This window comes from Camarhynchus parvulus, chromosome 8 (genome assembly GCF_901933205.1).
Source record: "Camarhynchus parvulus chromosome 8, STF_HiC, whole genome shotgun sequence".
Classification (NCBI taxonomy): domain Eukaryota; kingdom Metazoa; phylum Chordata; class Aves; order Passeriformes; family Thraupidae; genus Camarhynchus; species Camarhynchus parvulus.
In genome coordinates this window covers 23,830,203-23,854,953 of record NC_044578.1, presented here as the reverse complement: position 1 = coordinate 23,854,953, position 24,751 = coordinate 23,830,203, and the positions used below count along the sequence as shown (strand labels likewise).

Below are 24,751 nucleotides of genomic sequence, written 5' to 3'. Positions count from 1 at the left end.
GCTCCAACAGGAATTCCACCCCGCTCCCTGGCAGGACTGTGCTGCACTTGAATCCACAGGGACTGGGCAGAGCCACTCAGAATTAACCACTGGTTTATGTAACAATAAATTACATTTTTACAATCAAGAATTTACAAATACATCCAAAAGTTAATATGAAAATAGACACTTCAGAACTTTGCCAGTCAGCTCATCTGTACAAATACATACAAGAAGAGGTAGCATTAAAGGCCTTAGAAAATGGCTTTTGGAAAGTTTCATGGACTTAAAGCAGTTCTGGAAAGCAACCAGCAGTGCAGCCACAGAGGGATGTCACCTGGAGAGCAGGGAGGACCCAGGCCCACCTTCCTGAAGGATGTGGCAGGAGCTGGATGAGGAGTTTCCCCGGGAGCACTGCTAGCAGCTTTCCACTGTATGAATATAAAATGCCTGCTTAAACAAAGGAACCCTCTGAAAAGGGGTATGGGACAAACACTTGTGTGAGGGTGGGGGGTCTGTTTTGTCTTTAAGGAAAAACAGGCATCAGTCTGCTCCTTTGCCCATTCTACATCCTCCCTGAAGCCTTCACTGCACAGGACACACACGGTGTGTGTCTGTGGGTCAGTCCTTCATTCCTGGCCTTGCACTCAGCTACTTCCTACCCTCGGGTCACACAACAGATTCCTTTCTCTCATTTGTGACTTGTAAACTACCAGCAAAACAAACAGAGAGGTTTTCCTATCCAACCATTAACAGCTCAGCTCCTGACAGGAATGCTGGATGCTCAGAGCAGCACAGCACAGCTGCTGCATCCCAAAGCAGCCCTGCTTCTCCTGGCTATCCATGCCTATCCAGCAGCACTCTCACTCAAGACAGAACATTCTAGTAGTGAATAGAATTCTCAGCAGAAATCCCAACATTTAATATCCACGTGAAACTGTGTTTTCCCTTCAACTCCAAGCCCAACCAGCACCTTCGAGAAGAAAAGCCGGCAGGGTTTTGGCTCCTCCAGCACTTCCCTTTTCCTCTCCTCTCCCTGAGGAGGCGGAGCTGAGCCCGGGTCAGAGCCAGCCCCGGCTCTCGGCCTCCCTGTGCACGGACGCCTGGCACTGCTCCAGCGTCTGCTCCAGCTGTGCCAGCTGGCAGCAGCCCACTTCCAGCCTCTCCCTGGGAGACAGGAGAGAAAGGTTAGCAGGACACAGCAGAACAGCAATCTTTACAAATACTCCTTAAATTTTCAAGGACGTTTCCATCAAGCTCAAGCAGCCGCAGTGACTTTTGCACTACAGCTGCTACATCGGAGGGTTTCAGGTGAGCTCCTTGCAACAGCCAACCCACAGCTGCCACAGGCAGAGCCCCTGTTCCCTTCTAGGGCAGGTAAAGGGGACCAATTGTCAGGAGAGGTCACTGACATCAACCTCCTGCAGAGATCTGGGATTCTGGAAGGTTCATAGCCTGTACTCACACTCAAAATAAGGATCTGGATACACCCCCTTACAACTTAGACCCTTTCAAAAGAGTAATCTCAACCTGATCACATATAAACATGCCCTAACTTAGGTTTCCAAAAGATTCTTTCTCAAAAGACCATTTAAAAGCTGCTCCTCAAAAAAGGAAGAAAACCCCAATCACCAAGTTCCCCAAGCACAGCCTGAGGGCTGCCAGGAAGTCTCCAAAGCACCTGCTTTACTCTGCTGAGCCCAAATTCCCACACACTGTTTTCTTTATGCCTGTATCAATACAGGTCTAGAGCCATCACCTTGTGGGAGTGAAGAATTTCCACACATTGTTTTCTTTATGCCTGTATCAATACAGGTCTAGAGCCATCACCTTGTGGGAGTGAAGAATTTCCACACATTGTTTTCTTTATGCCTGTATCAATACAGGTCTAGAGCCATCAACCTGTGGGAGTGAAGCTTTTAAACTGTTTTTTATTACTGATATAAATATTGAATGTCTCCCTCCCTGAATAACTTTGTCTCCTGATCTTGCAATCTGCACATTGAACTTCACAGAAGATTCAGGGACCCAGAATGAATCCAGGCAAAGGGAAGCTTTTTAGAGTAATTCACCCTCCAGCCTTTCACTCAGCTGATCCTGGCCAGTGACAGCTCATTCATATCCCTACAACAGCAAAATCCAGTTACCTGCCCGTTATTAGCCAGCTCAGAATTATTAAAAATCCATGATGGCATTTTAGAAACCTCCCAGAGCCTGCATTCACAAGCTTTCAGTGACACAAATTCATAAAGAAATGAGCCAGAAATCACTGGCAGAGGAGAGAGGGCTCAACACCTCACCTCCAACAGCTGAAAATCTCCATGTAAGCACTGATGTCTCAAGTCCAATTTATTTTCTGTCCTCATCTGCTCTGTGTTAATCAGGCATTAACATTAAAAAGGGAATTTAAAAATCCCCCATTTATTTTCCCTACACTATTCCTACAAAGGGAGATTTTTATTGACCCAGATGATTCCTCTCATGGTACCTTGGTTAATACAGGTGAAAAAGCTGCCTCAACTCCCCCAATGGGGTCAGTAACTGGCTCACCTGTAGAGCTCCTGTGAAACACATTCATACAGCTCCTCAGCAGTGAATTTCAGACTGTTATTGATCTAAAACAAAGAAAAAAGAATTAATATAGTAATTTATCAAGTATCACATGTCTTCTACGATTATACAGTAGGAATAGCAGATACAGCCCATGTATTCCCTAACAGGCTCTCAGGTTCAGACAGGACATTAAAAAAGTCATCCTGTATCTTGTAATAAAATCAAATATTACTAATTTCAGCTTAATTTGCTAACCACTCCTGCACAAATCTAAAAGACCTTCAAGAATTCTTCCTCCCCTCTTAAGTTACCCTATAGTTTTATTTACATATACATATATAGATATATGTGTGTGTATCTCAAATGAAATAAGCCCTGACTTGCATCAATTCCAAAAAATTATGTGAAGGCCCAAACCCCAAATATATTTCCCTGCACAGCAGAGCTCTGCAAGCCTGAAATATGTAACATATTAAACAGAAATATTCTACTAAAAACATTCATTTTGAGGTTTTTTTACTCTCAACAGCAATTCATTCACACCAAGTGAGCACTCAGCAAATCATAGGAATAACTCAAATACCTGTTGAAATCCAACCAAAATCTATCTTTATGTTCAACTAATAAATAAGAGCAAAGAATCAAACTTCTTAATGGAAATACAGTGATGAGACATGACTGCAGAGCTTCCTAAAATAAAAGCTGTAAGTGAAGTGATCAAACACCAAAGAAAATGTCATACCTCATGTCTTCTGAGGAAGCTATAGAGGGTCCAAATATCTTGGAAACTGCTGGTCGGGGTTAAAATTCTGAAAAAGAAAAGTTTGGGGATGATTTACTGCAAGTAGAAAAGGAGTCTGTGAAAGAGTTAAAAAAATAAGTCAGAAACCTTCAAGGGGAAAAAAATGACTTGAACAAAAAAGAAATTATGAACTTTGAAGAATTCTCCCTTCCACGACTCCAACAGAATTAAAGAGCTTATTATTTCTGTGAGGACTTTCCTGGAGGCTTTTTCTAATTAAAAATTCTCTCCATGTTTTTGTGAGCCATTTCTGAATGAGGGAGGAGGGAGGAAACCCTTTAAGCACTAACTGAAAGCCCCTTGAAGCCCACCAGTGCAGCCCATGGGCTCACACACAACATTCCCATCCCAGCTTTAACTCATTCCCTCCAGATTCCCACATGCAGCGCAAATGCTGCAACTCACTTGCCATTTTTGTTACTTCTAATGAGCACCAATTCCCACCCAATACAGCTAAGAGCCAGTGGGATGTAGCAGCTGAAGAGGGGTGGCTTTAATGAAGCACCTTGATGGACACCCTTTTCCACAAGGCTCCAAAGGCAATCCAGTAAAGAAGTTGGTTTTTAACAAAATTAATTAACCTCATCTATTCAGTCAGATACAATTCAGTTCCACCTCAGTGTAACTTCATTTGCATTCACCAGGAAAAGCAGAACCCTCCTAAATGCTGCAAAATGTACCTTAAAATTAACACAAAATTAAAACACAACTAACACCTTATATATATTAAGAAATACTGAGAAAATTCTGGATTTTTAAGTCTTACATAGTTAAATCATGATTAAGATAATGACTGGACTTGGAAAAAGAAAATTGCTTGGGGAAAGCTCTATTTACTTTCCCATGGGAAAGTGCCCAAATTCTCTCCCTCCTCTTGCAAGCGGTAAGCTTCATTTATAAATGAATTAATTAGGAGTTGAAAAAAAAAAAGGAAAGTAACAAAGTTTAAAAATAACCGTTAAAGGAGCCTGTGTTTGAAGCAGGCTGGAATACTATGACACAGCACAGGATTTATTGTCGAGTCCCCTCTAAAAGCACAGTGTCCACTGCTTTTTCCCATCATTTTTCATAGGAATTATCACCAAAAATTAGTCATGCATTCTTCCCCCTGCTTCCTAAGAAGCAGTACCCAAAATCTTTGCCTTAATAGGAGTCAGGAAGGGAACCAACCGGCTGCTCTGCCTAAAAACACCTCAGAACCTTCCCCAGGCACCTCAGCGACAATCGGCTTTGACAGCGGAAAACCCCGGCAGGGAGAAGCTGCCGGCAACCCTCCATAGAAATGCTGGGAATCCTGGCAGCTGCAACTGCACAGCAGCTCCCACTGCCCCAGCAGCTCCCACTCCCACCCAACAAAGTGGGATTCTCCCACTCCTCCACCCAGCAGCTCCCACTCCCACCCCAGCAGCTCCAGGCTATCCAGCCCTGCCTACCACACCCAGCACCTGCAGGAGCAGGAGCAGAGCATCCTGAACCTGGGAGAGGCTGAATTATATGAATGATTCTTCATGGAATCATTCCCTCCAGCCCAGGCAGAACCTGCCCGACTGCTGCCATCAGCCTGGATGCACAACTGGACACAACATAAAAGCTAAGGTGTTATGAATAATCTCACCCCAAGGCTATCACAAAATGCTGGGGTAAAATCTGTACATCCCCATTCTTCCTGCTGTGCCAAGGACTGAGCTGCCATTGGAAAACCTGGCCATGGGAGCTCTCCAGAGGAAGGATGGAGGGAACACACTCAAGTGTATCCCTGCAGGACCTCAGGTGTATGAACAAACCCACTGTGCCTCCAGCTCCTTGGGGGAAAAAACCAAATAGTGTAATTAATCATCCAAGTAACCTAATGTTAAATCCTGTACCTCATTTTATGGCCTTTGCCTGGATGATGCCAATGGTTTCTGCTGTGGAATGAGAAGTCTGACATTTGGCTCCAAGTTTTACAGCATCTTCAAATGTAAGAGATTTGTTGTTTTGAGGGGGAGCCCTCACTCCATACAGAGCCCTGGGAAGCTGCTTAGGGAAGAGCCTGCACCATAACTCCCCCCACAGATTCCCAACAGGTCAGCACTCACAAAACAGCCTGGTTCTGTCTGCAGCTAAACAAGGGCTGCAATACCAGTTCCAGTCTGGGAATATATTCTTCTGTACAGAACTGACACACTCCTGTCTGCAAAGTGATGATTTCTCAGCACCACAGCTCCCTACTGCTTTCAATCACTTCATGTTCCTTTCATCACCTGTAGTCACCCCCTGTGCTATGGAAAATGGACATTTTAAGGGAATGGGAAGCACTGGGAAATTTGGACCTGTCTGTAGGAGCATTGACTCTGCCTCCATTACTTCATTAAATCAAGTTGCCTTTGTTTCCATGGAAGCTTCTCAGTGACAAAACATCTGCCTCAACTGCAGAACTACGTCTAGAGAACTGCCTGTAAATCAGTAACCCATGAATCAAAGGGCTTCTACATCCAACTCTTGTAAGCAGCCATGTGAACCTCAGCACAACAACACCAACCACTGCTGCTGCTCCTCTCTCCACACTGGTTCAGAAGCAGAGGGTGGAAATCCATGGAATCACTTGGCCTTTCCATCAGCACAGCCTTGCAGAGCCACACTACAACACCCCCCCTTCTGTACTTCAGCTTCAACCTAAGGACTCCAGGGTGGTTCCACACAGTTTTCTGGAAATATTGAGGTAAAGAAGGAAATGTCATAGGTAAAGAAAGGAATTTGAGGTAAAGAAGGGAATGTCACAGAAAGACCCAAGAAATTACTATGAATATCTGCCACCAATTGGAGGTTAAATGCTGTCTTGGGGGCAGGAGGGAGAAAGGAGACAGATGATGATTTTATCTCAAGTGCTTCCCAAACCACTCCCAATGTTTATCTCCTGTCCTGTCACTCATCTGATGCCAATACTGTATTTTACAAGGTGTAAAATGCAATAATAAACAGAAATGGATAAGAAATACTTCAAAATGTCTCAGCTGTCAGCCCCTGCTGGCACCCCTGGCTCTACAGGCTCCAAGCACCATGGCTTTAGAGCCCGGAGTTTGAAACCTTTCTGCTTTTCAGACTGCTCTAAAGGCACCATGGTGTGAGCAGCTGCACAGCACCACCTCTGCCCTGCCCCTTGGGGAGCACTGCCCACCTCCAGCTCTATTTGAGCTTTGTTTCTTACAGCTGTCATTAAAATTGGCACAACAGAACATTTCAGTTTGGGCCTGGCAGCAGAGAAGGCTGCAGGTAAGTTCAGTTTCAGGTTTCACCTAAATGCATAAAACCGTAAAGACCAAACAAGTAGTGATTGGAATGTCTGATACTTCTTGAACAGGGAGCTAATCTCCATTTTACTTCCAAAAAGAGACTGTGTGCAGAGAAGATTACAGGCAGAGCTCTTCATCTAGAGACTTTATGGGGACTTTATAGCAGAAATTATTAACTGACACCAGAGCCTAAGGCAATGAAGACAATTCGCTATTGAGACACCAAGGAGAAGAGACCTCAGTTCCTCCACTGACCAGCTGAAAAAATAGAGGACACAGTTTCTCTGCATCTGAGGAACTCTGTACTAAAGCTAGTAACACTGCAGAATTGTTTTTCAATTATTTCAATTCAGTGATCAGTTCTGTATGGTAACACTCTCCTGCACTACTGAAATCTTAAGAAATTACACTTTTAATTTACAAATGTTTATAGAGTCCTGGCCTAAACCACATTTTTCCAAACCATTGGGCGTGTGAGAGAAGTTCAATTTAGATAATATATTAGAAAAGCAGAAGTCAGGCTCCTTATGCAGTCAGTAACAGACAAATATTTTACAGGTGACAGCATATTAGTATAAATATTTAGAAGGCCTGTATCTAAGTGTATATGCTGTAAGATGTAAGTGATTTTCAAGTTGGCATATGAACAAAAAATTCTTTTTTAGCCAAGAGATGAAAGGAAAAAATCCAACTTGAAATAACTGCATCAATTCACCCAAGACTGAATTTTCTTTCTTTCCTATGAACAAGGATTTCTTATCTAAAAGAAACCTGGCAGGAAACATGAAGACAATGTCCAATTCCCTAGGGCTGCATACAGCAGCTTAGAATCACAAGTTCTATTCAGCTAAGGGCAAACATCAGCTAATCTAAACCCCTACTTTATTTTAAAGAGTTAATTTAAGAGACCTTAAATAAGGTGCCCCAATTAACTGGTTCCACATAATACCCAACCCAAACAGAAATATAAACCACCACTGAGAACACTCACAAATCCTCAATCCAAAATTATTTAAAATCACGTAATGTTTCACAATTTTACTGGATGCTTAAATTTCAGAGGTTTCATACCCTTTGCCCATTACCAATAGTAAAGGTACATAGTTAGAACATGCTAACTGTACTGATTATTCTTAATTTCAGAGCTGAAGGCTGTCATTGCTGGCAAGCAGAACTGTGCAATACAAACACACTCTGCTACCAAGGCTGTTAGAGGAAGAAATCCAGACAAAATAAAAAAAACTGCATGGTGTTACAGAAATTACCAGAACGGGGTAACATGCAAAAAGCTGTTACTGACACATCTTCAATGAAACAGCTTTTTTTCCCCCTTATCTGTATTTGTCGTTAACATGTTCTGGCCATCAAGCCTGAATAGCTGAGGTAGTGCAACTGATGTCATTTTTTTTAATCATTAAGGGTATCATTACATTTATCTCAAAAAGCATAATCATGTTTTTCTAATTGTTTTTAACAATCTGAAAATCTAATCTTTTTTAATGCAGTTGAACTTTCAACATAATTTACTGGTAAAGCTTCCAAACTTTCACAAGATATTTTCTCTGTTCTTTGTTCTGGACAGCAGGGATCAGAAGGTACCACAGAATCAGCTGTATTTGATCATTAAAAGCTGTGTTACCTCCAAATATTCAGGACAGAACTTACCCACTATTTTTTCTCCAGTGCCTCCTTTTCTGCAATCATGCCATTAGATTAAGTCACTGAGAGGAATTTCTTTTCAAAAATCAAGAAATATAAATATGCTGCAAGATCAGTTTTAGAGCAAAATGAAAATGAGGTGTCTCTGCCCATGGCAGGGGGTGGAAACAGAAGAGCTTTAAAGTCCCTTCCAACCCCAACCATTCTGGTTCTATGAAAGCTTCTGAATTTTTGCTTTAATACTCTGCAATATTCATAAAACTGCAATGAGATATTAACCTGGCTCTGGGCTCTTTAGAAAAGCTCCTCAGAACTCTCAAACTCCCTTAAACCCCTCCATTCAAGGCCAATGCAGCAAATGCTTGGAGCAAATTCTCCCTATTTCTTGCTCCACGATGCCACCTACTGCAAACCTGCACATCAGAGCAGGCATTTCCAAAGTGTCCAGCAAAACTACTCCATTCCAACAATCAGCCTGTGTATTTTTATTTATTATTAGGAGTTTTTATTTTTACAGAGCTCTCCCACAAAGAAAACCAACAGTTTTAAATGAAACACCTCTGCAACACAAAAATAACCATTCTGAATACTCCATATTCCCATTTAATCTCATCTACCATATTTATAAACTGGCACCACAGGATCTGTTGAAAAAACTTTAGCATCAGAATGAAGAGAGCAAAGTTTAGCAGTAACCTACTTTATTGAAACAATTTCCTTAGAGGGAAAAAACACACCAGCAATAAATTGAATCCATCAGCATTCACCTGCTCAAGCTCTCTTTTCTACCCATATTTTTCTGTTTCTGATTTTATAATATCTTGATCAGTTATATTTGAAAGAGAGACAGTAATTCTTTGAATAGATCTGTATTTCAGTGCCATGAAAAAAAGACTAAGCCAAGACAACACAGATTCCTTATTTTTCCTGTAACTTCCAATTTTTTTGTGCTGTAAAAAAACAGTGGAGGGATGGGGCTCTCCCTGCCAGAGGGCAGGGTTAGATGGGATACTGGGAAGGAATTGTTCCCTGGGAGGGTGGGCAGGCCCTGGCACAGGGTGCCCAGAGAAGCTGTGGCTGCCCCTGGATCCCTGGAAGTGTCCCAGGCCAGGTTGGACAGGGCTTGGAGCAACCTGGGATAGTGGAAGGTGTCCCTGCCCATGGCAGGGGTGGCACTGGATGGGCTTGGAGGTCTCTCCCAACTCAAACCACTCTGGGATTCTGTGATTCTATGAAGACAGAGGGAATATTACCCTGCCTACAGAGAGAATGCAGCTGATTGTTCATATGGCTGTCATGAAGAGCACTTGAACTGGAAACAGCAAAGGCCCAAAACTTTACATCTTTCGCTCTCTATTGGAACTTTGCCCCCATCTGAGTGGGCCTCACATTTGAAACACAAATGCCCTGAATTATTTCAAGTTCCTGCCATCAAAACTGATGTATTAATCATAATCATTAATAGCTCCAGTTACACCTGAGCAGAGGCAACTTGCTGGTCAAACACTGGAAAACAAATCCCAGGCATCAAAGGCAATTCCCTGCAAGAGATCTCCACATCTGCAACACTTCCATGATCTTTTGCTACCAATGGTTCAAGGCAGCCTTGACCTTGGCAGCAGGATTTTTACTGCAAATCATGTCACCAAGCACACAGAATAAAGAGTGGTTTGGTGCTGAAATATTTCAGACTTTTGTGGCTTCAGGTGCTTGTGACACATTCTGTGCCCAGCTGGAGTGCTCACCTGCCAATGCCCTCATGGATGTCCTTCACTGCTGCCAGCAGCTTCTGCAGGCCCAGAAAAGCCTCCTCAAATGAGGCCTTGCCAGCCATGGTCACTGCACTGGGGTCCAGCTTCTGGAATAGCTCAATACTGAAATTCAAAAGAAATAAAGAAGAGGTAGAAAAGCAGTTAATAAAAAAGCTCTGATTGACATAACAATTTGCATGCTCCCAACTTTTGTGTGATTTTTTTTTGGGAGGGGGTCAATTTAGATTAATTACAGGGTAAGAAAAGCACAGTTGCTAAAGTGTGCTTGTTTGAAAGTTATCTAAGGTTATGTGTTAGTTCTGAGCCCTTTTAGCAAGCTGTACCTGTACAAGTTCATGGTGTTCCAAACACCTTCCAGGACTGACCAGATTTCCTGGTGCCTGTTTTCCTGAGCCACATGAAAGCTGGGCTGTAGCTCCTTTTCCTCAGTGCTTTGCAGATTGGGCATCGTGGCTTCCATTTTTTCACACACAGCATTTTCTGAAAGAACCATGATGTCTTCTGATAAATCCTGCTCACTGTCTGCCCTCACCTTATAAAACAGTTCAGCAAACAAATAATCAATGTATTTGGTTCCTGACTTCAGAAAACCAGAACCTACACACTTCTACAGATTTTTTTTAAGCAATGCTAAAGAAATCAAGGCTGAACTCTTTGGGTCACCTTGGTTACAGTCTCTGCATCCAAAGCCTCTCTCAACAGTTTGGGCTGGAAGGGACACCAAAGCCCATCCAGTCCCATCCCTGTCATGGGCAGGGACACCTTCCACTATCCCAGCTTGCTCCAAGCCCCATCCAACCTGGCCTTGGACACTTCCAGGGATCCAGGGGCAGCCACAGCTGCTCTGGGCACCCTGTGCCAGGGCCTCATCACCCTCACAGGGAGGAATTTCCTTCCTGACAAGTTTTAAGAAAGAGCCTGATTCTCATGACACAGAACATCAGATTCAGGGCTGACTGCATTGCACAGAGGTCCCAGCACAGGTGACTCCTGACCTTTCTTTTCCCTTCATTCTTTTCCAAAGACACCAAGAACTCTTTACAGCTGTTCTGACCTATCTTCTTTCCCATAAATCCAAATATTTCATCCATGCTCATGACTCCAGTTTTTACATCATTACATACAGAACTGACAGTAACCATAAATCAAGATAGTTGGAATTTCCTCCTCAGAGCTGAGCTGGGAATAAAGACCAACTTCTAAGAACACAAAAGGGGCCAGCACAACCACCACAAACAAGGGAGTCCCTTCTTCAGCTACAAAGACAATGAAAGCTTAAGAACAGCAGTATGGAACCCATGTCAGAAGGAGAAACAAGTTTAACCTCTAAGGCCCATCAGATACAAATGCAATAGAAAACTAAGACAAAATAATGGTTTTCAGTCACCCTTCTGATACTAACACATTTATATTAGGGAAAAAAATGTATCAGCAGATATTCACTGCATGAAAATAAAAGTTAAAGTCAGGGTCTCTTCATTATGAAAACGCCCCAGCAACATTTCCTGGAGTAATCAGTGGAAATGATGGGAATAAGAAATCTAAGCCAGGTTTGGAACATGGAACAACTTGAGGATGGGGTGAGGTGGACAAACACCAAAGCTGCCCTTACCCCCCCAAGGGTCTCACAGAGTTTTGCAACTTCAGCATAAGCCTGGGGCAGGACACCGTTGTAGTCTGACCTGCAGCTGAAAGCATGGAGCAATTTTTTGGATTCCTGGAGTAAGACACGCACTGTTGAGGAGTCAAATGGTTTATCTGATGTTTAGACATTAATGTAAGAAGGAGGAAAAAAACAAGTTAGGATTTTACAGTCTTGGCAGGCAAATTTAATACTCAAATACCTAGATTAACAGAAGCATTTGAAAAACCTAGGAAAATGGTTCAGAAGCATCAGGTACAACAATCTCAGAGAAACAGGCATGAGACTGCTCACTCCTCAACCAAATTTATCCTGGGATCTTGCACAATGATCAACTGGCATATCTAAAATAATTCTGCAGAACAGCAGAATATCCCAAAGAGGCAGAACCAAGAAATCCCAGGATATCCTGAGTGGGAAGGGACCCACAGGGATCACAGAGTCCAACCCCTGGCCCTGCACAGACATCCCAACAATCCTGCCCTGGGAGCTTTGTCCAAACCCTCCTGGGGCTCTGGCAGCCTTGGGGCTGTGCCCATTCCCTGGGGAGCCTGGGCAGTGCCCAGCACCCTCTGGGGGAGTTCACCAGGTCTGTCTGTCAAAATCAAATGCTCAAAGACATCTTTAAACAAATGGAAGGTTTGTGGGGGTTTTATTTTAGTTGGCTTCTTTTTAAAACAAACCTCCCTGCCCTCACATACCACATTAAATATCCTTTGCTCCTCCATAATTTTTTTGGTAAATGCAGATCATTTGGTCACATGTAACATGGAGGCAAAGGAGGGAAAAGGAATTATTTGCTTTTTAAAAATAATTCAAACCTAGGAGTACACACAGTCAGTTCCATAACTCAAACCAGAGCATGGAGGCTTTTTACAAGTTTACAATTAACTTTCTCAGGGACTGTTACCTGCATAAAGGTGCTTAGAAAGACATTCAATGGTTGAAAGTAAACTCCTTGGCACCACATAACCAAAAACAGCCATCCAGTGTTTTTTATAACATTTCAGCAGGTTTGCCAAGGTCCATGGTGGCTTCAGATACAGGATCTGGAAGAGAGTATGATATAAATGCAAAGGCTGGTTTTCATTTAGACATGTTCCTATAAATCCCACAACTGCTCTGCTCTTCAAGAATGTGATGATTTGTGACTGCTGAAGGAGAAATTCAGTGATTCCTTAGAAATAAAGACCATGTCCAGATTTAAACAAGTTTATCAATTAATAAAGATTTGATTCAGCAGCACCCTGGATTAAACAGTGATGCTCATTCAGCAGCAATGCAAAATCAATCAGTCTCATGATTTGTGGTTCCCCATTCCTCAAAAAATCTTAGTACTTTTGACTTATGTCAAAACTGATCTAATGAGTTACTTGTGCACAAAAGCCAACAGTAACAAGAACAAAAAGAACAACAGTAAATATGCCTTTGATTTTCCAGTACTGTTACAAAGTAAAAATAAACACTATTTACACATGAAGTAAAATACATGTATTGCAAAAAACCTGAGAATTCACTACTATCAAGTGAAACCAGTGTTTGAAGATATGTTTAAAGAAATTAACTAAGTGAATAGAGAAGTGATTGAAAGTTTAGCAGCTAATCAGGGCAGCTTGGGAAACAACAGTCACCCCATGAGTTTGGGGGATTTTTAAAGCCACAGAGGCTTATACACAATAAATTTAAAATTTAACAACCCCCCCACCAGCTATAAAATGTAATTTAAGTAAAGCATGGATGATTTGAAAGTGCCTTGTATCTGGGTATTTATCTTTTGCAAACCATACTTCTGCAAGCATGTTTAGAGGTTCTCATTAGTACCCTTGTTATTCTGCATCTGCACTGGAATGAATTCAGCTGGGAACAGTTTTATCCACATCTGTTCTGGTAGGGAAGAAATGCCTGCAACAAATGCCCTGATATTATACAGAACATGATGGAATGATTTCTTGCAGGATGTATTTACAGCGCAGGGTTTTACTTGAGTAGAAAAACTGAAATAGAATTTTAATGCCACTAATAAAAAGAACTCTGAACTTTACACTGAGAAACCAGCAGCCCTGTTACTGTGTCATTAAAATTCTATTAAAATACTGCACGTGTTGCACACTAGTGATCAAACAGGATAATCTTGCTGTAAAATGAAATATTAGAAGTGAGCACTGAGCTGTTCCTGTCAATGATATCAGGGACCTGGATGACTGGAGTTTGGCTTGGCACAGGTATTAACAGCAATAAAACAACAAGGACATTCAAGCCTTTCAATAATCAAAATATCAAGCAAAATGATGTAAGAAACCACCTCCATCCACAGGTTTCCAAATGCAAGTTTCATTTCAGTCTCCAAAATACAAGACAAAGCTTCTCCTAAGTTCTTTTCAAGGTCTGGAAGCACATTTGGGAATTGTGCAGTAAAACCAGCATCACCTGTTGTTGTCTTCCCAAATTCTGTATCTGTAAAATCAATGACAAAAAAGGCATTTATTGAAAGTGGGTTTATATCTAATTCATGTTGATGGCACATGAAGAACTTGTCCCCATAAATGAAGATATACTGCACTTTGGTTTATAAAGTAGATGTGCTTCACCTAATTAAGTTTCAATTATTTCTAGTTATACCCACTTGTACTGTGTGTATTTTTAATTAACAGCTACTAACCAAGAAGGTTAATGTCCCCAGAGTACTATTCATTAGTGATCTTACTCCACATTTCTTTTCTCCTTAAATAACCTAGATCATATACAGCCAGCAGGGTTATCAGCGAGCACAAGAGGATCTCTGTGAGCTGTACCTGTATCCTTGGAAAAATTAAAAAACCTCCTTCAGTCCCAAAAAGTTTAGGACACCTTTTAAATTACTCTAAACACAGGAAATTAATGCAGTGTTTTTTCCCTATAAAATAAAAATATGTCATATTTGAATTTCCTAGAACTCTGAGATGGTTTAATTAATATCTCGAACTTTCAGAAAACCTTTGAAAAAACCTTCCCCAAACATAAAACATTCCTAAGGATTGAAAGCATAGGAAAACTGAAGGCATAGTAGCAACTGTTCTTCCTCTACCCCACTGATTTTTACAAACCACCATATTCCCCAGACTCACCCTGCTTTGGCTGCTGCAGCTCCTCAGAGTTCTGGGGCCTGTTTGCATTCACATTCTGCAGAGCAGTAACCAGATCAGCTTTGCAGAATGCCTTGACCTCACTCACAATGGCTTTATTACACAGATTTTTATCATCCCTAGAAAATAATTAACTGTTGTCAACAAAGGAATAAAAGCAGCACACTGTATTTGGAAAACTTATTTTGTGAACTTCATTATATAGACTAAGTTCTATTTCTCAAGCAATTAGAAGCAGTTCAAAAATTTAAAACAGAAAATTAGTTAAAAATGAGAAACATACTGAGAAGTGTTTCAGGATCTAGGTTTAAGAAAACAATAGCTATAATTACTACTTTAGTGATTACAGCAGTGGTGCTTAGTTGCTATGATCTCAGAAAGCAAACCAGGCAATAATTTTAAGACAGTACTATCTTATTTGATGGCTAGAGTTAATTCTCCTTGTTGAGACCCTTTGTAACTATTCTGCTGGCCAAATCTTTGTCCCAGATGCCACTCCGAGGTTCTGCTCCAGCAAAACTACTTTAAAAAGCCAGGACAAAGTTGCATCCCAGTACTTTCTCAAAAATTCCCATTGCTGATATTGGTAGAGGATAAAGAGATTTTTGGATGAAAACCAGTTCTGAAGGCATCTCCTGTTTTTTGATCAGTGAAACCAAAAATCACCATCATGACCCTATGAACACTGTGACTGAAATGGCATTTTGAACAGCCACCTGTGTCAACTTAAATAACCCAAATGGTGCCCAGAGCTTTAATCCCACTCACTGAACCGTGCAGGAACTGGTTCTAGCCAAGACCAAGTACAGCCAAGGAGTATTAGTCCTTTGAGCTGGCTTCACCTGCTCCTATCAAATTCAGAATCAATACCCAGAGGTCAGCTGTTATCCCCACAATCAGGAACAGCAGCAAATCCTTCTCCAGCTTCCCTCTTTCTAAGATTAACCCCTTCTTTGCTTCTGCTTGCCTGGCTGGGAACAGGGATGAAGTCTCTAACTGGATCTCAATCCTTAATTTAAGTATTTTTTCCATTTAGTAACTTCAGAAATATTTTTTATGAGAAACCAGAATAAAATCTGAGAAACCTATGTTTTAACAAGTTTTAAAACTGTGTATTGAGTAAGCTGAATTCTATTTCAGGCCTCAAGCTCAGGAAGGTGATTCCATCTCTAGGTGCAGTGGTTTATTATAGCCTTCTACTCTAGCTTTTAAGAGGGTGGTTGCCCTTCCAAGAGCTTACATCAGAAAGTGCTCTTTCTTTAAGCCCTGCTTTGAAAGCAGTGTGGCAGGAGAGCTAAAGGCAGCCAGGAACTCACGTGCAGAGGACAACAAGAGCTTGTGGGAAGAGCTTCTGGTACTGCAGGCAGCACTGCAGGACACGGTCATCGTTGTTCTCGTCACTCAGCCCATCTGCAAAGGCAGGGCAGACACAGCTGAGGGATGTGGGCACAGCTCAGCCTCACAAACACCTCAGTGCACTCATGGTGCTCTTTGTAGATTTAACACTCCCCATACAAGGACACAAGTGTAAGGTGAAAGTGAGAAGCAATTGGTAAAACAATAGATAGTAGAGACATTTGCATGCCACAGCCTTGGATACACTGTGAAGGCTGCTGCAAGAAATTAGCTCATGTTAATTAGCAAATAGCAGAGTGAAGAAGTCTCCATTAAACTCAGAATTCTAAGGTTGCCACTAGGTGAAGTGCAAGGATGAAGTACCCAGCACAAATGGATTGCACATGTATTACACATTTTTTGAGAAGCCAGCTGCATGGATTGCCCCCACAGTTTGGAATCCTGGTTCTTGAGACACTTGTAGATGAACTGCACTGCAGGTATAGCTTTGTCCCGAACATGCTGCAACATTTTCCCCTTCTTCAAGTTGTCCAGCTCTTGTAGGACGACCCAGGGAATGATTAATGCAAGTCTGTCAACTCCTGGAAGGAAGAAAACCACCACCACCAATAAACAAAGGTATTTGCAGGAGCGACACAATACAGAGAACTTTCAATTCAAGCATCATCTTCATGCAAGTGCACACTTTTTCGCCCATAGTTTTCATAGTCCTTGCTCGAGAGAATCTAGCATTTGAAAAAAAGCTGGAAAAGGCCGACTTCCCTCTTTCTAATCTAACCTCAATCTGGCACTACACTGATTACATAGAAAAGTGACAGTACCAGGCAAACAAAAGGGAGACACAATTTTAATCAGCAGAATACTTTGACAACATTAATAACACATATTTGCACCAATTATCTTGGCACACACTCGCTGTGAGATGCTGCAGCAAGGTGAAACAGCAGCTGGAATACCTGGCTGCACACACCCAAGTGACCACAGCAGTCACTGTGCCAAAACAAGCAGCAAAAAAAAGCAGCAAGGGCTGGTGTTCATTGCCAACCAGCACTCCTAAACCAGGAGCAGAAAGTGTGGATATTGGACCATGGCTTGATTTGTAAGTAAGTATGGGCTGAACTTTAAAGTTTTTATATGAAATACAGGGGTAAATGAGAAGTTTAATGACTGTTCTGTTGGTCTTCCCATGACAAATACTTCAACTGTTTTCTTTCACATTCACATTATGAGAACAGAATTTTAAAGAAAGGCATTAATAACCATCTGCTTTACAATAAATAGGCTGGGAATCAGCAGCCTTGTCAACATAGTGGGGCTGGTGCAGGACCAGACACTGGGAGTTGCAGTATTCTAAAAAGGCATCTCAATGTACATAAGACAGCAGCATTCCTAACCTAGGAAAAGAAATACAGTCTGACACACTCCTGAATATCACTTAGGCCCTATGGAAAGGTATTTTCCAGGTGGCTGGAATAAGTGTACTCATTAGCTGAAAGCATCAAAACACCCTAGGGATTCTGACAGACTCCAGATGTGCCTACCAAGAACTGACATGCACAATCCCAATCCTGCAAATATGAAATAACCAACAGCTTCCCAGAATATTAGAGGCAAATATTAAAGCCAGGATCTGCATTCTGAATTTCTGAGAAATTCCCCAGTTCTGCCACCTTTACCTTTACAATGTCTTACTCATCAGAACATATTTACATACCTGGTATATCCTCAGATTTCAGGGATCTCACAAACTCAAGGTGACTAATCATTATATTTGTGTCAATCACCACTAGGATGTTCAAACCAGAACTAAAGGCCCCTGGGGAAAAGAAGAGAAAAAAGAGAAAACAGCAGAAATAATCAGTTGTGTGCTCCTTACTCAGACCATCAATAACTGTAATTACTTGTTGCAACTAGAGAGCAAAGCAGATCCAATCATGACATACCAGCAGAAGTATTTAAATCCTGCTCTGGAAGATCTATCTCCATGCTTGTAAGCTCTCCACAGGTCTGTACTACAGACAGGGCCATCCTCTTCTCCACACGAGCAACGTGCAAGTCTTCAACTATCTGCATCTACAGTGAGAAAATGAGCATGTGTGCAATCCATTGGAAGGCATCACTCCATAATTATTTCCCAAAAAGACACTTTTGCATTAAAGCTGTTAAAATTGCCTCAAAATTATGTCTGAAAAATTTTAAGTCAGTACAAGAAATCAATGTAAATCTATGAGAACTTCTACATATTCTCCAGTAAAGACATCCAAAATATGGCCTAGAAAGATTTATGACCTTTCTACATGGTAGTCAAAAATTTTGCTGCATTTTTTTGCTACACAAACTGCAATTTTAGGAAACTTTAAGAAGTTTCCTAACAGGCACTTCTTAAAAAATATGTCTCTCTTCCAACTAAAAAGTTAGAGGATGAAACATGAGATAGCTGGAGCATGTGAGCAACTGTGAAGGCCTTTTTGTTGCACATGGTAACAGAAAGACACACTTTATCTCCAAAAGTTCCTAATTAGCAGTACTTCAGCAAGTTTGCTTAGTTTTTTAAATAAATGCTCCACATTTGAGTGTAGATCATGAGTCAACAATGTCAAATACTAGGAAAGGTCATGGAATTGTCCAGTTACACAACCTCGGTGCCCTTGGTCTTTAAGACAACACAGAAGTGCTAAATGAAAGCATTACCAACCTCTTGGTCTGTTTCTGTGTTCTGACTGTCTTGAAGGGGTGGAAAGTCTTCAGAGCTCTGTAGGGAGAATTAAAAACACCACAAACACACACCTGCCAACATCACAAAATATCAAGAAATACTGAGGTAAAAGGGATCCCCATGCCAGGAGTTTTGGAATACAGCCCTACATTGTTAAACAAGTCCCTCACTCACCTTTGGGACAGGTACACGCTTTCTGACCTCACCTCCCTGGTAGGAGTCAGATGTGCAGGGTTCCTCAACATTCTAGAAACAAGCAGGAACAGAAGAACAACACATGTCTTAGAGGGCTTTTTAGAGAACACTGGGTACTCACAAGTGAATAGGGAACACAAACTAAACTTATTAGCATCTACAGTATCATTTTAATATGGCTTAGATGCATGGCTTTCTTTTAAATAAATGACTGGACTACACAGCAAAATCCATCTGAACGTTAACCTCTCACCTTTTTTTACATTGAAGGTACCTGACCAGGCTGCCCAGAGAGGTTTTGGGGTCTCTGCCCTTTGTCCTGGGCAATGAGCTCTGGCTGACCCTGCTTGAGCAAGGGGGCTGGACAGGATTATCTCCAGAGGTGCCTTCCAACCTCAGTGACTCCCCAGCTTTGCATGTAATAACTCTTAGCATACACACAAAATGTTCACACTACTGTAACACAAACTGCAATCTCCAAAGTTGCTGGGCATTTTCACCAGAACAACAGCAAAAACACCCCATGCTCAAGATCCAGCTTGTGTTTGGCTCTGCACCACAACCTGAGCTTAGAAACAAACCTGTCACAGATAAAAGGGAAGTTCTGCAGCACACATACCAATGTAGTCCCACATCCACCCCAAGCTCTCCTGGCATCACTCTGCAAGCAATGCTCTGTCTGGCAGCAAGTTTTCATTGCTTCAGTTTATTAATTCAAAAAATGAAATAACCATATCAGCTCAAAACAAAAAATCAGCTGATTTATACATAAACTAAAGTACTCCACACCCCCAGCAGCAAAGCAAAGCCATGGAAGCACCTGTGCAGACACAGTCCCAACATCCAAGACCTTTACTCTTCTGGTCTGTTTAACATTTAGCTGAGGAACATGGAGACAAGGTTTGCATTAGGATCAGAAAAAAATCCACCTAGTTAGCTATGAAACCTGGCTGGATTCTGTAAGAAGACAGTCTGCTCATATAAATCTGCCATTAAGAAACCATCCTGAAACATCTACGTAATACAAAGAATGGGGTTCTAATTACCTGCTTAAAACACAATGCTGTGGCTTCCAAGTCTCCTCCTTTAGTTCCTGAGTGCTCAGGAGCTTTAGGAGAACCAGGGCTGTGTTTCTTGCGCTTCCAAGAGTCCCGTCGTGGCGGAGTTTCACATGGGGAGTGTGATGGTCTGTGTTTACTCGTGTGCCTCTTTTTCTCAGCAAAGTCCTTATATTCTTCTTCCTCCTCCTCCTCTTCTTCCCAGAAGCTAGATAATACACTTGGCTCCTTACTGGAAGGTCTGTCACCATGCCCAGTCCCTGCAGAGCTGTCAGGTGGCTTTTTGGGAATTCTGACATCTTCACTCCGCTTCTTTGAGCCCTCTGCCTTTTTATGTGGTACCTCATACACAGAGGACTTAAACTTTTCTATCATAGCTTGTTCTGCTTTTAGCTTGAGTTTACAGAGTTCAGCTTTCTCTCTCTTTTTCTTCAGTGCCTTGTCCCTCTGAAGCTCAAAGCTGTGCCAGAGCCTTTTCCCTTCTTTTCCATCAGAGCGACTTCTTTCCTTGCTGGCAGTCACCACATCAGGAATGCGGGTGGTTTTGCCATGTTTGATTTCTTTGGCTTTAAACTGGATCACTATTTTCTTCTGCCTTTCAGTATGAATTGAAGAACCATCTGGGGTTTTGCTTCTCTTTGGAGATTTTTCCTGGGATCTTCCATCTGCATCGTGAAAAGCACAAGAACTTCGATGTCGCTTCTTCTCATGCCCATCCTTCTCTGGTTTGGACCTACATGATCAAGAAAGTAATGTATTTTAGCTCAGTTAATGGAAAAGAGCAACAAAAAAGGCATCTGCATTTGATTGAGACAGAGCTAAACATTTATGAGCACCATATTCCTAAATATGAACTTGAAGCAACAGTTGTCCTTCAAAATAGTTTGATACGGCATTTTTTGGATTTATCTTTCTCCACTGTACAGCCATTTTAGCTTTCAGAAAAAGGAGAAAAAGCTTCTTCTGCATTCACTGCTGGTTTGAGAGACACCCTACACAGTCGAGTTTCTTCTTATCACACAGATCGGTTTTAACAGCAGTTCAGTGATAAGGGAGGTGTGTTACCTAAAAGGTCAGCTTGGCCACACAGTGCCAAAACACACACAGCTTCCAAACTGTTTATTCTGCACTGACTGGGGAACTTGGAAAGGGGACAATGGAGGGAATATAATACCATTCTAGAGAAATCATGAATTATATGAAAAATTATTAGGAAACTTTCTTATAAAAGCAGAGAAAATACGTGGTAATTATATTTACTGTACACTAGGTTTAAAATATCCAAAGAAAGACTGGTTAAAACACCATATTTTATTTGGTGAACTGGTTGAAAAAAAGTCTTCAGCATTAAACAGTCTGTGACTATTATATTTTTAAGTAGTTCTATTTAATGACAGATTGAGAATTTACCTCTGATGTTCTGTTTCTTCTTTTGCAGTGTGCTTGTAAGATCTTGTGTCTTCAGAGTTCTGAAAAAAAAAAATTCAGGGGCTTACAGAGAAAACTGCAGTTGAAAAAAAAGCCTTCATAAGATAATGTCAAAACTGGGTGGTTTGACTTTGCTTAGAGAAACACTAAGGTCAAAGGGTGCCAAGGATGTGCATGCAAAGATAAGGGCACAAAGGGTTTAGCAGCACTTCATTATTTAATCATGGAGCACTTTAACGCTTACAAAGTGATTCAAAGGGTCCACTACAGCAGTGACAAGTACAGACCTGAGACAGTAACATTCCCACCATGATCAATTCACAGGCACTCACTCAGGTAAAACCAAGTGTCCACATGTAGTTTTTACACACCTCTGGGTTATAGGACTCAGTTTTCCCCAAACTGCAGCAGGGTGCAGGAAGTTACAACAGAGAACAGTAACACATGGATTATTTTGGATAAGGAAGCTCCAGTCAGTTCATCCTTTCACAAATAATTCACTCCTTCAATGACTAGGGCCTGCTGACTCAGTGAGGCCATTAGGTCACTGCTGCAGTGATTTTTCCTACCTAGAGAGGCCTTAGCTGGTTTACTCCCACACTAGAGAGCACTTTATGCAAAAATCAAAGGCTTGCAGAAACCAGGGGAATCCTAAATTAAGGCAGTTCTGAGAACTTCTGCCTGTGGCTGGTTCTGAGCTGCAGGACCAATACCAGCAATGCAAAGAACAAACAGAATGAGAGACAATTCCAAAGGCTCCTCCTGGGGTCACATGCACCCCCCTGCTGTCCCAACAGCTGGAAAACACTGAAGGAGCTCCCTTGGGGTAGGTGGAGCTCATGGTGCTCCTGGGACAACTTGTGGTGACGACAAACCCATTTCCAGCTGCTCATTTCTCTCTTCAAGGCCTATTCCCCAACAACAATGAAAACTCATGACATTTTAAATATTTCTTTTCAACCCACCTCCTCCTTTTCTCAAACATTTTCATTTAATTTAATCATCATAAGCAAATTTTCTTACTGTTCCCCTCCTCCCAGCACGACCAGTTTGGGGTATAAGACACCTCCCACCCATGCTGGGATCACACTGCAGGGCACTTGCTCCTATTAGAGATTTCCTCATCTTTTTGCTGTTAAAGCTGTATTCTTCAAACTGGTGAGGCATTAGCAATGGCAATACGCTACAGTATGAGGTTTTAAGCCAAGTGTTTACCCTTTGTATTACACAAGTAAAAAAACCCAAAACAATAAGGCATTTTAGGATAAGCTATTTTTAAAAGACAAATTGAATAGTAGTAAGGAAATCAGGGCAAGAAATAATAGTTACAAACATTTGACTTTGAACAACATTTTCTCTATGATCAGAAAGCATCTAACAGGAATAATTCCGTTTATAAGGCCATAATCATGTTTATTTATTAACAGTTGCAAAAAATTTTAGAGAAGGCAGGTAAAACCTCTCTTACTTTATACATATTCCTTGCAAAATCCAACGGGAGAAAATGTATAAAATTTAAGTGTGAATTTATTAAACGACTGATTTATCAACTATGTATTGTACTTCTGAGAGGGTAACTTGTCAGAAGTGGACACAAACAATAAAAAACAATAGGAAGCGACACACAAGTAGGACCCAAAGGTGACAACTCCTGTAGCACCTGCATTTTACAAGTGATTCAGTGAAAGCTGACTCACTAGATACAAGTATGTACTAGAATATGCTGAGAATTTTGGTCATTAATTTATGTCTCAGTGGCTAGAAGGAAATATTTGAGAGTCACTCACCAAAATGCTGTGAAGTGTCACTTGTGGCTAATCAGAAAATTAGGATATATGATCCAAGTTACAGAACAGGGCAAGAAAACAGCACTGGTTTCAGCACCAGTATTAAATCCAACTTTCCTCAAACAGAAACATATACTAAAATGAAAAAGTTTCTTATTTTCTGATACCCATACTACTCACAGCTTCTGAAGAAAAACACATTTATCTGCCCAACTTAACTCTCCTGCTGTTCTTTATGATGCTGTCTTTAAATTGGATTCATCCTTCTATCACAAGGCAGCTAAACAATGTTCTCTTGAATGTAGGAGGTTGAATTAAGATATAAAAGTAATACTATTTCTGCTCCTACTTTGTCATCCTGGCCATCCAAAGAGACTTCCTTTCCAGATAGTTTCTTCAGCTTCTTTTTAGACATCTTCAAATCCTGCAAAAAAAAAACGTGTTGTCTTTATTACTTGTTTTACGTTTTTAGAGATAAAAATAAGTTTTAACTACACAGAGAAAAACACTTTATAATAGTCTTCTTTTGTTTCCTCATTACAGATCTACAGCAGATCTCAACCGGATTAACTAATTACTCATTACTCTGAGGGAACACCAGAGCAGAAAGGACAGCAATTACACCTCCCCAAAGACACCTATTTTGTACCAGCAAACAAACAAAAACTAGCATCCCTTAACACTGAGTCGTATAACCAAGTTTCAAGACCATCGGACATTGCAAGGTGCTGCCCAGGGCGGTGTTGGAGTCCCCATCCCCGCAGGTGTCCCAGGAAGGCCGGGACGTGGCACTCAGCGCTCTGGGCTGCTGTCACGGCGGGGATCGGGCACAGCTTGGGCTTGATGGGCTTGGAGAGCTTTTCCAACCCAGCCGAAGCTGTGACTGTCTAAGGCAGTCCCGGCGGTGTGACAGCCGCCTCCGGCCCCTCCCGAGGATGGGGAATTACAGTGACATCCTGCAGCAGCCCCTCCACACAGACAGCGCGCACCACCAGCAAGTTCAGGGAAGCTTCACCCGGAGCTCCCAGCGACGCGATCCCAGATCCCAAACCTGAGCGGCGCAGCCCGGGACCGGCTGCGCCCTGAGGCGCGGGCAGCACCGGGCTCTGAAGGAGCCTCTCACGGGGGGCTGAGGGGCGACAGCTCCTGCCTCACTCCCTCCGAGGGGACAGCCCGGGGGCCCGCAAGGTACCCGGGGCGCTGCCAACAAACACAGCTCCCTTTCCCTTCCGCCTATTTCCCTTCCCTTCCTCCCTCCTCACAGGACGCCGCGCGGCGCTGCCTCACCCCGCTCGGCCGCTCCCCGGCGGGCCCCGCGACAGCTGTCGGGGCCGTTCGGACGGCTCGGGCCGTGCCCGGCGCGGCTGCCCCGGCCCCGGCGCGGCTCCTCCTCCGCCGCGGTGCGCGCCG

The 24,751-nt window shown here is 42.2% G+C and overlaps 1 protein-coding gene across 3 annotated transcripts; it reads right to left on the bottom strand.

Annotated features, from left to right (window-relative positions):
* Window positions 1–76: 76 nt before the first annotated feature.
* SWT1 (SWT1 RNA endoribonuclease homolog) lies at window positions 77–24,718 on the bottom strand. 3 transcript variants are annotated; one of them, XM_030953303.1, is made up of 19 exons: window positions 24,629–24,718; window positions 23,691–23,765; window positions 21,537–21,595; window positions 20,115–20,859; window positions 19,048–19,119; window positions 18,853–18,909; window positions 18,101–18,230; window positions 17,872–17,973; window positions 16,550–16,738; window positions 16,118–16,211; window positions 14,784–14,920; window positions 13,982–14,133; window positions 12,590–12,728; window positions 11,650–11,795; window positions 10,361–10,569; window positions 10,011–10,139; window positions 3,275–3,341; window positions 2,530–2,594; window positions 77–1,146 (listed from the first exon to the last, which is right to left on the bottom strand). In XM_030953303.1, the coding sequence occupies exons 2-19, from the start codon at window positions 23,754–23,756 to the stop codon at window positions 1,041–1,043; spliced, it is 2,664 nt and encodes an 887-aa protein (XP_030809163.1). In that variant the 5' UTR covers window positions 23,757–23,765; window positions 24,629–24,718; the 3' UTR covers window positions 77–1,040. The 3 variants fall into 3 exon arrangements, with proteins under 3 accessions (XP_030809163.1, XP_030809164.1, XP_030809165.1); XM_030953304.1 differs by having other exon boundaries at window positions 10,403–10,569; XM_030953305.1 differs by lacking the exons at window positions 77–1,146; window positions 2,530–2,594; window positions 3,275–3,341 and having other exon boundaries at window positions 10,361–10,517.
* Between the last annotated feature and the right edge of the window lie 33 nt (window positions 24,719–24,751).